Genomic DNA, 16,141 nt, shown 5'->3' with positions numbered 1-16,141 from the left:
AATGTTAACCGCATGGGGCAGGTTGACTGGGGAGAAATGGCCAGAAGATACCTGGTTTGCAGAAATGCCTTCGGCCTCCCAAAAGCCCAGGAAGCTGAAGCCTCCCCAATCTATCTACCGAGACCCTTTAGAGGCCCTTTATTCAAACTTTTACATTGTCTTCGAGAGAGCGGACCGTCTCTTCTTGCCTCTCAGAGGGAAGTGGGTTAGTCACAAACTATGTCAGATGCTGCCAGCGAGCTGTTTCCCCCTACACGCTCTTTCTTCCTCAGTGTTCAGAGATGAGATCATTTCATTTGGAGCCAATTATAGATGGAGAATGCCAGGGATGTGCAAAGAATCCTCCTCAGAGCCTTTCTCTCCCACCATCACAGGCTGTACCCTGCTGGGACAAGCAGGAACAGAAGGCCCGGTGTCCGGCCCCAGGTTCAATCCCAGGGTCTGCATTCCTAAGCCCCAGCTTGGATCCGTTAAGCTAGGGGGGCTGGGCTGTTGGCTGCATGAAGCCTGTTGGCTTTAGAAGTTCAGAGTTAGATGAGCCCTTAGAGATCTTCACTGTTCAGATGAGGAAACTGAGACTCGGATAAGGGAGATGGCTTGTTCCGGTTCCCAGAGTAAGTTGGTGGCAAAGCCAGATAGGTGGATGTACATTCTCCATCTCCCGTGAGGAGGATGCCTTTTGTCTGAAATGTGTGCAGCCCCTGTTCCTGCTGCTTCTGATACTACACCCTGAGATTTCCTAGGAGCATCATCCCTTCCCTACTCATAATCCATGGGGCTCATCCTCCCACCAGGTATGTGCACCTGACCCAGCCCAGCCAATCAGAACCGTCCACCCCCCACTCCACCACCCTTGGTGCAGGAGTAGGAACCAGTGTGTGAGATGAGCCAGGCCAACAAGCAGCAACCTCCGGACTTTAGCTGAGGCTGAGGTCATTGGAAAGGAGACACTGTCTTCCCCCTTAGTGATGTTGAACTGGGAGGAAGAAAGCCTAGTACTGCTGGCAGCCATCTCTGCCACCACAAGGTGCCTGCCTAAGAATGAAACCAGTGCAGGGGACAGCAGGGTCAAAAGAAATCATACAACACCTTCACCCTTTAAACACCTGGATCCAGCTATACCTGAAGGTAGATCTATTCTGAATATTTTAATTACATGAGTCAATAAATTCCCCTTCCTGCTAAAGTTGGTTGACTTCTGTCACCCATTCCCCATAGGGCCTTGACTAATATAGGAACCTGAGGCCCTTAGGTGTGGAAGGTGTAAGGTAACTCTCCAAAACATCACACTGAGTACTCCTTCTGCCAGCCCAACACATTTCTGATCTGGTTTTTTGTTTTTTTAAAGAATTGTCTACATGGAGACGCCTCCCCCTCCCCAGTAGATTCTCTGAGTCCCTGCACAAGTGCCAGCTCTACACTCCAGAGGGAGCATCCAAGGTAAATAAACATCCCATTTCATGGTACCTAAAAGCTGGTGCTGCCTTCTGGATACCCATGACAAAGCTGTTCCCCACCACAGCCTCTGCCTTCCTATTTAGTCAAGAGCACAGGCCCTGGGATCTAATCATGAGAACTTGGGCAAGTCATTTGACTTCCCTGAGCCTCAGTTTCCTCATCTGTAAATGGGGGAAAGATCACCTACCTTATTAAAGGGGATTAAAACAGGCACCACTGTTTAGGGGCTGAAAAATGGCAGCTATAAGGGTCACCAAAAATTAGACACTATGGAGCCTCGGTAGGTGTCAGACACAGTTCTCTTGGGAAGGGAGCAGCTATGCACACAAGGCAATTTCCACATAAAATGGCCTCCTGTGGCTATTCAGGGGCAAAGGCAGAAATGTCAGCTGCCAGGAACTTGTCCTGGATGTGAGCCGGGCAGCTCCTCGCTGGCCTCCTTGTTCCTTTAGCCCTCCATTGCCCTTTGCCTGCTCCTCACCTCTGGCCGGCCATGCAGGTGCTGCCAAAATGCTCACCCAGTGACTCACTTGTACTCCCAGACAGCAGGAACAGACAGTGATTCCCAGGAGCACCCAGAGTCCTGATTTAGGAAAGAGGATCGAGTAGCAGTCACCTTCGAGCCGGTTCCTGCCCAGTCCCAAGGACAGCTGAAAAAATAACCTCCCTCCCTCAGCCCATGGCAGGGAAGCCCGGGATCACACTTAGAGCCAGTGGGAGGACTGAGCTGCGACTCCCCACTGGCGTTCCTTATTCATTCCAGCAGTGATTCCCGATGTGAGGGATGCACATCTGAGACAGTTTTACCCGACCCCAGGACGTGGCATTAAATTATAGACTCCAAGACTGATTCCTGCTGCAAGATGGAGAAAGCTTGAAAACACTCTACCGAAGGAAAACAGCTCATCACAAAAGATCACATGTGCGACTCCATTTCCGTGAAAGGTCCAGAAGAGGCAAACCCATAAAAACAGAAAAAGATTAATGGTTGCTAAGGGCTGGAAGGGTCAAAGGAATGAGAAGTGACTGCTAGTGAGCACACGGTTCTTTGGGAGGTAACAAAATGCTCTAAAATTAGACCATGGTGAAGGGCGTGCAATTTTTTGCACACTAAAAAGGATTGAATTGTACATTTTCAATGGGTTAATAGTGTGGTATGTGAATTAGCTGTTAAAAAATATTAATAACAACTGACTCCTAAGGGGAGAAAATTAGGCTCCTTTCAAGTCTCTAATAATTTTGTCAAGGAGCAAGTCTCCATTGGCCACTCGTGTGTCCTTACCATCTTCGCTTGCTAACTTGTTTGAATAAGGAAATTGGGCTTCCTGCTCAGTACCTTGGGCAGGCAACACCTAGCCAGACTTGCTTAGTTTCCATTGCATTTATTTTTCTGATTTTCTTCTTATTATGGCAACTGATTAATCATTTATATATTCTTCTTTATTCAACAAAATTTATTGAATATTATTGTAAGTCAGGCACTGTTTTAGGCCCAGGGACACACAGACCCAAATCCCTGCCCTTGTGGAGCTGACATATTAGTGTGGGGAACCAAAGCAGAAGTTGGAGCTCATGGTTCAAATCCCCACTCTGCCATGCACTAGCTGTGCAACCTTGACCAAGTGGCCTAACCTCTCTGAGCCTCAATTTTCTCACTTGCAATATGGAGATAATAATCACACCTACTATGTGTAAAACACCGAGACAGTGCGTGGCCCTCTACAGGTGCTTATTAAGTGTTTGCTATTCTTATTTTCATTTGTAATTGTGATAAAATGTTTTCTGTTCAGTCACACATATTTAAGTTTCCTTTTAAAATAAATTTATTTAAGTAAAAAAAAGGTGGGGGGGCAGAGAGTCAATTTTAAAAATCAAATGTTTGGTATGTAGAATAGAGCAAAGGCCAGAAGAGTGTATTGAGATGAAATTTGGGAAGTCCTGGAGTGGAAGGCAGTGTCAATAGGGCTGTGACTCAGCTAGCACTTAGCAGAAATATAATGCTATTTTCAGTGTCAACATAACGACAAGGCTTTTTCCATCAGTCTCAAAATTGCAGACTTCTCCCCACTCGCTTGTCCTGCGGGTTTCCCTGGCATCTCCCAGGGCTTTGGAAAGAGGGCTCTGGACAGTTGGGGCACAGATGCTAGATGAAGACGAGGCTGTGGACGGTGGGGCAGGAACAATCCCGGAGCTGCCCTAGCCTCTCCCAGGTTCCTCGGCACCGGGGGTGGCCAGCTGCTTGCCACAGCAACAGCTTGTTCCTGCAAGAGACACGGCTGGCTCAGTCGAGTTATGACTTCTTGAGCTCCAAGGACACTTGCCTCTGTGGGTCCCTTTCTCCATGGTTCTGACTGCATCATATGAAGATGAACATTAACCAGCCTGGGTTCATTATTAGCCATAGGTTATTATTATAATGTAGATTCTTATTCTTCTGGTTTTAAAAGAAATTACAATTAAAGTAGTTTTGTGGGACTTAATAGTGTGTGAGCACTGGGCCCTTATGGAGAAGTCAGCCTCAAGATGGCCACAGAGCCACCAATCCTCCCAGGCCACATGGGGCAATCCGAGTCAGTTCTGAGAGTCTGGGGAGTTGGTGCTATCATGCCCTGCTGGGCAAACTTGGGCAAGTTGGTGAACCTCTCTGTGCTTCCTTCCCTTCCTCTTTGGAAGGCAACACAGTGGAGTGGCTAAGAACACAGATTCTGGGACCAAGTAGGGTTTGTGACCCAGCTCCCAGGAGTCTCCCTCTCCTCAGCGAAAAACAAGAGATCTCAATAATTTCCTCCTGTCTATGGTGTTGGGTGAGTTATATGAGATACTGTGTGCAGAGAAAATAAAAATGATAATAATAATACTAGCAAACCATCTCAGCAACAAGAATAAACGACATCTAATGCTATGACAACCCTTGCAAACTTCATATAGAACAAAATTCCAAAGGGTATACCCTGCATTGTTGGTTCGTATAATGTTAAGGGAAAAAATTAAACTATAGAATTTGGGGATCTTCACCAAGGTGAGTAACACTCTACAAGAAGCTCCAGGCTGCCTTTATGGGGGAGGGGCTAGGCTACAAGGGGGCCCCAGAGAGTCTGGGGGCCAGCCAGGTTCTGTTCCTTGCCTGGGCAGTGACTACTTAGATGTGTCTCCTTCCCAAACATTTGTTAACTTGTTCATATTGTTTTAGCCAATTTTGTGTAGATATAATTCAAATCTTTTTTAAAAATGCAAAAGAACAATAAGAAACACTGAGTGAGTGCCTGTTATGTACCAGTCACGACTAGAAGCTTGGAAGCACAGTACCCGGCACCTGCTGGGCGCTTCACAAACCACAAAACCTAAAGTTACTATTATTATTGCCACCACCGTTACAGAAAATGGAGTTAATGTCACTTGTCTCAAAAGGGCTTGTGAAGACTGACTGCGAATACACTGGTAAAGCACCTCGGTGGTGCCTAAACTTTAGATGAGTGGCTCATCATGGCAAGGGTTCCTTCTGCTTGTCCCAAACTCAGAGATCCTTCTCAGGCTACGTAAACCCTCCTACAATCCCCAACTGACAAGCTAATCCCCCTCCAGGCCCATGCCCTTTGCATGCCCGCTCTCGCCAGCTGCCCACGGAAAGAATCTGGCTGGCGGCTCATCTCTGTCCTCGCTTTGATCCCCCTGCTCTGCCAAGTCCTTCCTGGTTAGCTCATGCCCCAGTCAGAGCTTCCATCACCTGTTCTGTGGCCCTGGCCGTGGGGGGAGCGTGGAGAGATGCCTCTCTGTGACACAGGCCTGGCTCTCTTTTCTGTTCCTCCCCATCCCTGGTGGAAGACAGGGTTCTCTGAGACCTTCCTCTCAGCCTTGTGAAAGTGCCATGTTTCACGTGCCAGAGTATTTACATCCAAAGGGAAATTTGTCATTAATCAGAGGATGGATAAACTGAGGCTCTGAGAAATTAAGCCCCTATCCCAAAGAATGAATCTCTAATGATGGAATCTCAGGTCCAGGGCAGTACATGGGAGGGAGGTTGGAGGGCAGTTGGCAGCAAAGGCCTCCCTACCCTGGGATAATATGTTAATATTGTTGGACATTTATTTACTGGGCACTTTCTATGTAGACTCATCACACCCATAATGCCTCATTTTCACAAAGTAGGTTTTATTACACCTATTCTACAGATGAGACAGGATGACAGCAGCTCCCATTACTAAGTATCTGCAAAGGGTCAGGTGCTGAACAAAGGGCTCGAGATTCTCTCCACAATCCTATGTGGTGGGGACTAGCAGAGTCAGGGGGCAGCCCTGCCCAGAGTCACACAGCTGGTAAGGGGCAGAGATAGAATCTGAACCCCAATTTGTGTGGCCCCAGTGCTGCTTGTCCAGACACACCTGTTCTATCGCCCTACCTGGCACGCCCTACTCTAGGCTTGCAGAAAGCAGGACAGCTTAATTTTCAAAGGAAATGGTAGAAGAACTCCCCTGGACAGACCCCAGAGACAGCTCGTGTTCCCACAACATGATAATCCCCAAGCGTTCAGTGGGAAGCAGTCTGGACTACACTTGAGACCTTGGCTTGGGGGTCTGAGAGGTTTAGGTTCATTTCTGCCTCTTGTTAGGTGTACAACCCCAGGCACCCCTCTGCACCTCAGTCTCCCCATCTGGAAAGCAGAGACCCTAGAAGTATTTCAATAGCACACTGTGTGTTAGGGTGACTGTGCCTCCTTGCACGCCCTCTTGTCCTCACTCTGCTTTTGCCACACTGGCCTCTCTTCTTCCTCAAATGCAGCAGGCACGTTCCACCTCAGGGCCTTTGCACTTGCCACATCCTCTGCCTGTAAGACCCTTCCCCTAGATATCCACATGGCTCCCTCTCTCATATCCTTCAGATCTCTGCTCAAATGTCACCTTCTTTGTGTCACCCTCCTTGACCTGGCTTTTAAAAATCACAATCCCCAGAACTTTGCCCTCCCTCTGCTATCTTTACCTAACACTTATCCTCATCTGAAGAATTATAGATTTACTTGTCTGATGTCTGTCTCCTCACCACAGAACGCTGCCTCCATAAAAGGGGCCACACTGCTTTGTTCACTATAGTCTCCCAGAGCCCAGAACATTGCCCGGCACATGTTCAATAATACATGCTTAACAAACACTGAATGAATGAATGAGTATAAAAAGTTTAGAATAATCCCCAGCTCACAATAAGCACTAAATGTTAGCTATTATTATAATTAGTATGTGAAGTGCTTCCTCAGACATCCTGCTCTTGTGGGAGCAGTCTAGGGGACTGATGTAAGTCAAATCTGGGGAAATCCTGATGTGTGACCTTGACTAAGTCACACTCCCTCTCTGAGTTGGTTTTCCCACCTATAAAATGAGAGCCAGCAAACTTGGCTTTCAAGGACTTGTAAGCATTTATGATTAGATCAGTTCTCTTTTCTTGAGTGCTTGCTGGATGCCAGGAGCTGTGCTAAGTCCTCAACTTGCACAATCTCACTTCACCCTCACCCCCGCCCCACACGAGCGCCTCTTATTATCTGCATTTTCAGCTGAGGCACTTGGGAACCAGACAGGTTATGATTACACGGCTGGAAGTGGCAGGAGCTTGGCTTCTAGCTGGCTGATCTGCTCAGACATTGGACCAGGACCGTGCTGGGCCCCGCCCTGGCTAGGGGAAGGCATCTCTCCCCGCAAGGCACCATCTCAGGCAGCAAAGAAGCTCCTGGCTCTACAGTCACACCTACCCGTGCCCAAGTCCCACGGCTCACCCTCTGGCCCCACCGCCATCCCCGTAGCAGCGCTGGCTCCTGGCATCCTGGGCAGGCCATTCACACTTCACGCAGACCGTGTGGCCCTGGATCAGATACTTTGTCCACTGGGCATGGGGAGCCTTCACCTGCCCACAGCTCCCTGGAATGAACCCCAACCGGAACTGGATACAGTACCTGCAGCCACACAGGAAGACACCAGCCCAAGCATTGGTGAGAGTTTATGGCCTGTCTGGCCCAGGTGGATACAATTTCTCCCTGATATAGAAGCCTTTGGGGTCATGTCGATACAACAAGACTTAGCTCCTGCTTTCTCAACATTGAGGAGGGCTTACCATGCGCCAGGCAGGCCCTGCTCCATGCACTTTCTCCAAAAGACTATTTTATTTCTCCTTTGTCTCCAACTCCAGAAAAGCAGGAATTTTTTTCATTTGTTTTGTTTACTGGTGGATCCAACTCTTCCAATTGTCCCTGGCTCGGTAAAAATTTGCTAAATAAATTATTTGATCCAAGGAAATAGGAAAACCCTAAAAGGAAGGTGTTGCCCAGCTTACAAATTAGGAAACCGAGGATGGGAGAGACAACTCACCCAAAGTCACACAGCTAATAAGTAACGCACCTGAAATGGAATCAGTTAAATTGAAGAGTCTAAATGGAGACTCTAAGCACTCCATTACATTTTTTCCCAAAGATCCCATTTTATAGAAATAATTTAGCATGATAATTATTTTAAAGGGAAGCTCCCCAGTCTAGAGTGGGGAGAGCTCTCTTCCTATTCTGAAATAAAATTCAATTTGTCAAAATTTTACTTCTGCCCAACTTTTTCTACAAATAGCAGTAAATGGCACCCCCTGCTGGAAGAGCCGCAGCTTGTCGAGGACGCGGGGATGACGCTGTGTGAAGCTGCTGCCCCCTGGTGGCTGCAGCCTCCAGGAGGCCCGAGGAGCACACAGCGTGTTTCTTACAGGGATACACCCAAAACCTGTTCCCAATCCCTTCCTCTCTGACTTGCCCCATAACTCTTCAGGAGTCTGTACCCGTACAAGAAGGCTGTGACAACTGGAAATTCTGTCTTCCCAACACACGTTGTTTCCCTCTTGGTGGTTTACTTAGGATAAGGTTGCCCTCATCCTAGAAGGTTTTGGAGAGGCAGTCGCTCAGGGCGCCCAGTCCCAGCTCCCACACGTGCCACTAGAGTCGGCACATGATTGGAGTTGACCAATCAGAGTTCCCCTATCTTCCTGGGCACAGTGATTGGCTCAGGGATGGGCCAAGGATCCAATCAGGACCAATCAGGGTCTCTCTTCTGGAAATGATGCTGGGAAACTAGAGAGAGGTCGCCTTTGAAGCTGCTTCTCTCCCACAATATCCCCAAGATGACCATCTTGGCCACTACAGGGACACAGCCTGATTGAGAATGAAACCAATTCTCGAAAGAGAAAGGGAAACACAATGAGAGCAGATTCCAACAACATTCTGCACATTCTTGTCATAAGCCATACTTGAAATATTACTGTTTCAGAGCTTCCTTCCCAGTTATGTAAACCAGTAATTCTCCTTTTCCGTTGAGCAGCTGGAGTTGAGTTTCTGTCACTTGCCATCAGAACAATCCTAATTTAGTTCTCCTGTTCATCTCCATTGCTGCTGACTTAGTTCAGACTTTATTCTTTCCATTGTTGTTTACTGAGTACCTATCATGTGCCAAGCATCGTTGTAGAAGTTTAACCCCATCACCACCACCCTCGACTTGCTGGTCTGTGTCCACTCCCTGCAATCCACCCTTCTTGAGGCAAGAGAGCTACCACCCTCAGCCAAACCACCTTCACCTCTTGCCTGGACAGCTGCAGCTGCCTCTTCCTTGGTGTCCGGATTCTCCTCCTCTCCTTTCCACAATCTATTCTCTCTCCACACAGCATCCAAAGGGATCCTGTGAAAACCTAGGTCAAATCATGTTAACGCTTCTGCTCAGAAGCTGCCACAACTTACATGTCATGAGAGAAAGTGTCCAACTCCTTACCACAGCCTAAAAGCCTGTGATGTGCCTCCCTATTTCCTACTCTCTCTTTGCTCTCCAACTACACAGGCTTTGCAGATCCTCCAACATGCTAGGCATAGCCTGCCTGAAAACCATTCTGTCTTTCAGACACCTCTTCCCCTAGGTAGCCTCCTCCAGATCTTAGTTCAAAACTCACCTTTCCATCCCTGATACCTTTACTTCCTCCCCTGCTTTATTTTTCTTTATTTTCTTTTTTATTATTATAGCACTTAGCAGCATCTAACATGTTATTTATCTGTTTGTTGTATTCCTCCTCCCTCTAAAATGTCCATTCAATGAGGGCAAGTATTTCTGTCCCTTTTTTTGTTTCTTACTATAGCCCCAAGGCCTAATACAGTACCTGTCCCCCTGCGGGCACTCAGTAAATGTTGAAAGAATGAAGTGGAATGGAGACCAATTATTGAGGACTTTCCAATCCATGTTAATGAGCTAAAAGGTATAACTGGGTAAGAAATGGGGAGCTGGTGAAGTAACCAAAGTGAGAGAGAGAGATGTAGAAAAGCAATTTAGTTCAAAAAAGAGGCTTAGCGCCTGTGGCTCAAGCGGCTAAGGCGCCAGCCACATACATCTGAGCTGGCAGGTTCGAATCCAGCCCCAGCCCACCAAACAACAATGATGGCTGCAACAAAAAAATAGCCAAGCGTTGTGGCGGGCGCCTGTAGTCCCAGCTACTTGGGAGGCGGAGGCAGGAGAATCGCTCAAGCCCAGGAGTTGGAGGTTGCTGTGAGCTGTGATGCCACAGCACTCTACCCAGGGCTACAGCTTGAGGCTCTGTCTCAAAAATAATAATAATAATATTCACAAACTTTAGTTTGACCTTGGGTTCACTGGCTTCCACTTACCCTTCTGTGGCCTGCTTCTTGGTAATACCTCGCTTTTCCCGCTCTTTCCCAAAGCTGGCTGTGGTTATCAGAGCAGGGACTATAAGCCAAAGAAAAAAAAGAGTTAGGGAGGACAGCACCCCAAGCTGTGGCACAATGGGATACCAGGAGTGGGTACACCTAGCATCCAAGTCGCTTACTCAACAGCCTGAAGAAGACTGTGGGATCTCAGAAATGGGTAGCTGGTCCCCACTTTATAGTATTGGAAGGAAGATTTATCTCTAACACTCCAGGGTGTGGTGCATAGTGGGTCTCAAAAACAGTTTTCAAATGACTGATCTGGTGACTGAATAAGTGAATGATTAGGAAGAGTAGATAAGAGCTGGGGGTGGGGGCATGTACCTGGAGGACCAACTACTTGGGAGACTCAGCCAGGAGGATCACTGGAGCCCAGGAGTCAGAGGCTGCAGTGAACTACGATCACACCACTGCACTCCAGCCTGGGTGACAGAGTGAAACACTGTCTCTTAAAAAACAAAAAGAGTCCACAGGTACTTGGGAGGCAGAGGCAGGAGAATCACTTGAGCCCAAGAGTTGGAGGTTGCTGTGAACTGTGATGCCACGGCCCTCTACCCAGGGCAACGGCTTGAGGCTCTGTCTCAAAAAAAAAAAAAAAGAGTCAGTAACTAAATGAATGGATATGGATGGCTGAAATGATGGAAGAAGGAAAGAAAAGAAAGATGGATGATATATAGACAAATGAGAAGATAGGAGGATGGAAGAAACGGAGAGACAAATGAGTAGAAGAGAAAGAGAGATGATGAATGGAAGTAAGGATGGATAGTTAACCGGTGAATGGATGAAATATTTGGATGGTTGGGAAGACAGAAGGATGGAAGGAGAGAGGATGGATGGATGGATGGATGGATGGATGTGAATAGGTGGGTGAATCCATAAGTGAGTGAATGGAAGGATGGAAGGATGGAACGGGGGGGGGAGGGGATACACTGGTGGATGAATAAATGAATAAATAAAATTACTCTATTGGGCCAACTTCCAAGTCTCTTTCTTTCCAGACAGAGAACATAGAGGAGGAGAAGTGATAGTTCACAAGAGTTGGTGATTCCTTAGGAAAATAAAACTACCATAGGAAGTCTCTACCCTTCCTATTCCCAGAGTGATTGAGCTGAATTAAAGATTTATTAATAGTGTTGGACTAATGCTTGTGACCTAGAGGAGGCCACTCTCGGGCATACCAGATGCCCCCGCTTCTGCCACAGGGACTGGACTGAGCCTTTGCCATACACACCTGATTCCCAGCCTCTTTGCCCTTTTCTCTCCCAGTAGCCACAGTGCTTCAGTGCAGCCTAAAGCAGTAAGGAGAGCCCCAGATAAGCCCAGGGTCTAGTCCCAGCCCCCTTCCCTTAGAGCTGAGTGACCTTGGTCAAGTTACTGCACCTCTCTGAGCCTCATTCTCCTCATCAGCAAAATGGGTATAATATTAGCAGCTGCCTTGTGAAGTTACTGTCAGAACTTAATAAGATGATATATGATTTGTTTGTGGAACATAATCCATGCTCAACAAGCATCAGCTGAATTACCTTCTTTGCTCACTGTTCCAGCTAAGAGGCACTTGATCTTTATGACTGATCCCTCCAATCTGCTGTCAGCGCCATCTCACTTGCATGTTTTAATGCTTGTCCCTTCACCACTGTATTAGAATAATAGTTGCAAAACAGTGGCTCAGTGTCAAGTAGTTCGCTGAGCCTTGTATAGGAACCTTTAACAACATCACCCATTCACATCAGTGACTAATCCAACCCTGTGAGGCCAACCTTACCATTCATATTCTACTGAAAGGTAAACTGAGGCTCAGCGAGGCTGTGAAACAATGATCACATGACTGATGAGTGGTAGACTAGGAACCCCCAGACCACCAGCTCCAATTACACCTCTTGTCTGGGTTGTTAATTGCTGTATCCTCTGACCCAGGACAGGTGGGGCAGAGAGTGGGTTCCAGGGCTACCAAGGATCCACTCCAGGGGTGAAATGAATACTGTGCAGTACCCCAGACTTGGCCACCAGAGTATTCCACCCCGCCCTGGCCATACTGATTGGCTTAGCAGAGGCACATGACCCAGGCAAAGCTGATAAGACTTTATTCTAGGACGTTTAGGGAAGGAGGCCTTCTCTTCCAGCTGCTGAGTTGGTTGGAGAGAAGCCTAGATGGCCTGCCTGAGAATGGGGCCAACACAAGGAAAACAGAGCCGAGAGTGTGGGGATTCCCAAGCAACATTGACTGAGCTCCTGGATCCAGCCATGCCTGAATGAAACCCCTGGAATTTTAGTCACATGAGCCACAAATTTTTGCTCAGGTCACCTGCATTCAAACAAAGTCCTGACTGATTCACACAGGGAGAGGATTAGAAAGAAGACATCGAGAAGTCTAGTGGAATTCAGGGCTTCTTAATTCATTCACAAAGTGGGAGGTGGGAGGATCATGGAAAAGGAAGGCAAAGTCCCACCCAAACTCAGGCCCCACCAGGAACTCATAGAGGGCCCTGCAGTCCAGCCAGACTGGTCATCCAAGTGTCACCCATGGGGCCACCCTACTCATTACTTACGCAAAGACTGCTGGCACTCCACTCCCTGGCGGCTCCAGTACTCTACACAGCCAGCCCGCTCTTCTAGAGGGGGGCAGGGGACACCCCCATTCCTCGGTTCCTGTAGGACATGCCTCTGCCGAATGCGGTAGGAGACCTGGCAGGGCTTGACACAGCGACTCCAGTCACTCCACCCAGCCACAACACAGGAGACAGCTGGAAGAGAAGGGGGTGTCTTCAAGCACAGCTTCCACCAGCGTCAGCTGGCCAGGAACCAGGTCTCCTCTACCTTCTCCATGAGTTGAATCCCCCAAAACACCACACTGAGTGCTACAACTCTTGCAAATCCAAGTCCATGCAATGTGGCCTAACTTCAGCTCTCTATGCCTCAGTTTCTTCTCTTATCAAATGATAACGAGGATAGTATTATCCTGATAGGCTGGCTTTCAGGATTCAACCAGGTAAGGCAGCGGTTCTCAACCTGTGGTCTCAACCTGTGGGCTGTGACCCCTTTGGGGGGATCTCCTTCATATCATATACTTACATTACAATTTATAGCAGTAGCAAAATTACAGTTATGAAGTAGCAATGAAAATCATTTTATGGTTGGTCACCACAACATGAGGAACTGTATTAAAAGGTCATGGCATTAGGAAGGTTGAGAACCACTGAGATAAGGTATATTCAACATTCACCCCTGCCACACAGCAGGTGCTTAATAAACACCAGCTTTTCCTCTGTAGCACAGAAAATGAACCACAGCCACACTGTCAACAACCTGGAATGGAAAGGATACACACATCCACCATCACTACTCACATACACAGTTACCAACCCTGCAAAACAGTGTTACAGTAATTAGACATTCTTATAGGCATAGTAAATACATGTCCATACAGTCCATCCTCATTATTTGCAGATTTTGTATTTGATAATTCACCTATTTGCTAAAATCATGTGTCAATCCTTGCAGCACTTTTGTAGTTATTCACAGGTGCAGAGTGAAAATTTTGAGTCACTCAATGTGACGAGCACAGCTCAGGTCAAACTAGGGCCCTCTCTGCCTTCTTGTTTTGGCTTCAGACTGAGGAGGATGGAGACGGGGGGGACGGGAATTTGTAGTGCGAGAAACTCCGACACTGGGCCAGCTGGATGGGGTTTGAATCCCAGCTCTGGGCACCCATTAATGAGGTGGCCTCAGGTAAGCCACTTAACACTTCTTTTTTCTTTCTTTTATTTTTAATTTTAGTTTTTCATTTTTAGAGACAGGGTCTCACTCTGTTGCCCAGGCTGGAGTGCAGTGGCACCATCATAGCCTACTGCAGCTTCAAACTCCTGGACTCAAGGGATCTTCCCACCTCAGCCTCTCAAGTAGTTGAGACATCGCGCACAGTTAGATGAGACATTTAACACTTCATAACACTCTTTTGTAAAATAAACATAAATAAAATCAACCCTGATGAGTTGTTTTTAGGATTTAAGATTGTAATCTATGAGAGATTCATGTGTATATATTTCCCCTAAGAGCCATGGTTCAGTATTTGTAAATTCTGTGTTTGTGGCAGCTAACATTATAGAATGTAACTGGGCTGGGCACAATGCCTCATGCCTATAATTCCAGCACTTTGGGAGGTCGAGACAAGAGGATCACTTGAGGCCAGGAGTTTGAGACTAACCTGGGCAACATAGCAAGACCCTGTCTCTAAAAAAAAAAAAAAAAAAAAAAATTAGCCAGGCATGATGGTACATGCCTGTAGTCTCCACTACTCAAGAGCCTGAGGCAAGTATTGTCTGAGCCCAGGTGTTTGAGGCTGCAGTGAGCTGTGATCATGCCACTGAACGCCAGTCTCTACAACAGAGCAAGACCTTGTGTCTTAAAAAAATAATAACTACTGTGAATCACAAGAATATACTGTATGGAATGTTCCAGATCACTCTCCACCCTTCTTTGTTCTGCTCTTTGGTCTGGGAAGCCTGTGCAGCCAGGCCCCCTGACAGCCAGCAGAGTTGAGCCAGTTCGGACACCAGCAGGGATCAGAGAGTGGGAGAAGAGTGTAGCCAAGTCTAAGCTCCCCACTTGGGGGGACAGGAGGCCTTGGTTATGGATCCTGTCCTCACCAGGGTTCAATAATACCATGTCCTTCTCTACCCCTGTTCCTTGCCTCTGTGAACAGAGTCCATCTTAAACTCGCTTCCATTATACCCTTCTGCAGGTACCATCTCTCACCTGCCAGGGCCCCACCTCCCAATATATTTGCTTTTTTTTTTTTTTTAGAGATGGGGTCTCATTTTGTTGCCCTCGGTAGAGTGGCATCACAGTTCACAGCAACCTCCAGATCTTGGGCTTAGGCCAGTAGTTACCAACCTTCCTAATACCACGACCCTTTAATACAGTTCCTGTGGGTCGCAACAGGGTTGAGAACCACTGACTTAAGTGATTCTCTTGCCTCGGCCTCCGAGTAGCTGGGACTTCAGGTGTCCGCCACGACGCCCGGCTATTTATATTTGCATTATTGTCAAACCCACCTCACAGGCGAGGAAACCTGGGTTTAAGAAGCAAAATCCCTAAATCAACACACATACACACACACACACACACACACACACACACCCTTACAAGCATAGGAATTACAAACATTCAAATCAGCCTGTAGTCATCTCTGAGGAGAGTGGGACAGGAGGAGAGAGACACAGATGCTGGAGTGGCGTTTGTCTTTATTTGTTTATTTGTTGAGACAAAATCTCACTCTGTTGCCCTGGGTAGAGTGCCATGGCATCATCATAGTTAACAGCAACTTCAAACTTTGGGCTCAAGAGATTGTCTTGCCTCAGTTTTTCTTTCTTTTTTTTTTTTTTGCAGTAGAGACAGGGTCTCACTCTGGCTCCTGCTGGTCTCAAACTCCTGAGCTCGAGTAATCCACCCTCCTCGCACCTCAGCCTACCTCTCAGTGGCATTTGGGAGGGTTCGTTTCTTAGCTTTTTGACCCCTTCTTGAGAGGTCACTGTATTATGCTCTCTACATTCTGTAGGTCTGAAATAGTTTATCATAATAGAAGAAAGTAAGGAGCTGGGGTCCTCATCCTTGAAGGGCTCCGTGTGTCTACCACAGGTGACATTTTCTGATCATGTCACCGCTGGAACTTTCGTGTTCACATCAGATCCATAGTCCCAGATCAGGACTGAAGGACATCAGACGGATAAAGGCAGTCTGGCAGAAACACAGAATCTGTGCACTTCTCCAGCAACAGAATTTCTACGAATGGGCCAGCAAGTCTTGTCAGCGGCACAACACAAACATTTCCTGCACACACAGGTGGCTACCGCTGTCAGAATTAATTGACTCACTCCTCAAATATTTACCAACCATCCACTGTGAGCCCAGCACTGTCCCAGGCGCTGGAGACACAGCAGTGAACAAGGAAAAGTACTCACCAGCCGTGAGACA

At 47.4% G+C, this 16,141-nt stretch overlaps 1 protein-coding gene across 6 annotated transcripts in view; it reads right to left on the bottom strand.

Annotated features, from left to right (window-relative positions):
- Window positions 1–2,197: 2,197 nt before the first annotated feature.
- The window catches only part of LOC128574205 (somatomedin-B and thrombospondin type-1 domain-containing protein-like), a 41,151-nt gene continuing 27,207 nt past the window's right edge, over window positions 2,198–16,141 (bottom strand). For 2 of the 6 annotated variants that reach the window (XM_053574852.1, XM_053574850.1), the window contains 4 exons: window positions 12,718–12,912; window positions 10,115–10,193; window positions 7,217–7,393; window positions 2,198–3,719 (listed from right to left, as the gene is read on the bottom strand). In XM_053574852.1, the coding sequence (XP_053430827.1) occupies window positions 3,602–3,719; window positions 7,217–7,393; window positions 10,115–10,193; window positions 12,718–12,912 (569 nt within the window). In that variant the 3' untranslated portion in view covers window positions 2,198–3,601. Of the gene's footprint in view, window positions 3,720–7,192; window positions 7,394–7,551; window positions 7,688–9,042; window positions 9,154–10,114; window positions 10,194–11,259; window positions 11,461–12,717; window positions 12,913–16,141 lie in introns of those variants that run through there. The other 4 variants (XR_008376638.1, XM_053574851.1, XR_008376639.1 and 1 more) reach the window with 4 other exon arrangements.

Source organism: Nycticebus coucang, chromosome 21, assembly GCF_027406575.1.
Source record: "Nycticebus coucang isolate mNycCou1 chromosome 21, mNycCou1.pri, whole genome shotgun sequence".
NCBI lineage: Eukaryota > Metazoa > Chordata > Mammalia > Primates > Lorisidae > Nycticebus > Nycticebus coucang.
This window is presented reverse-complemented; position numbering and strand designations above follow the sequence as displayed.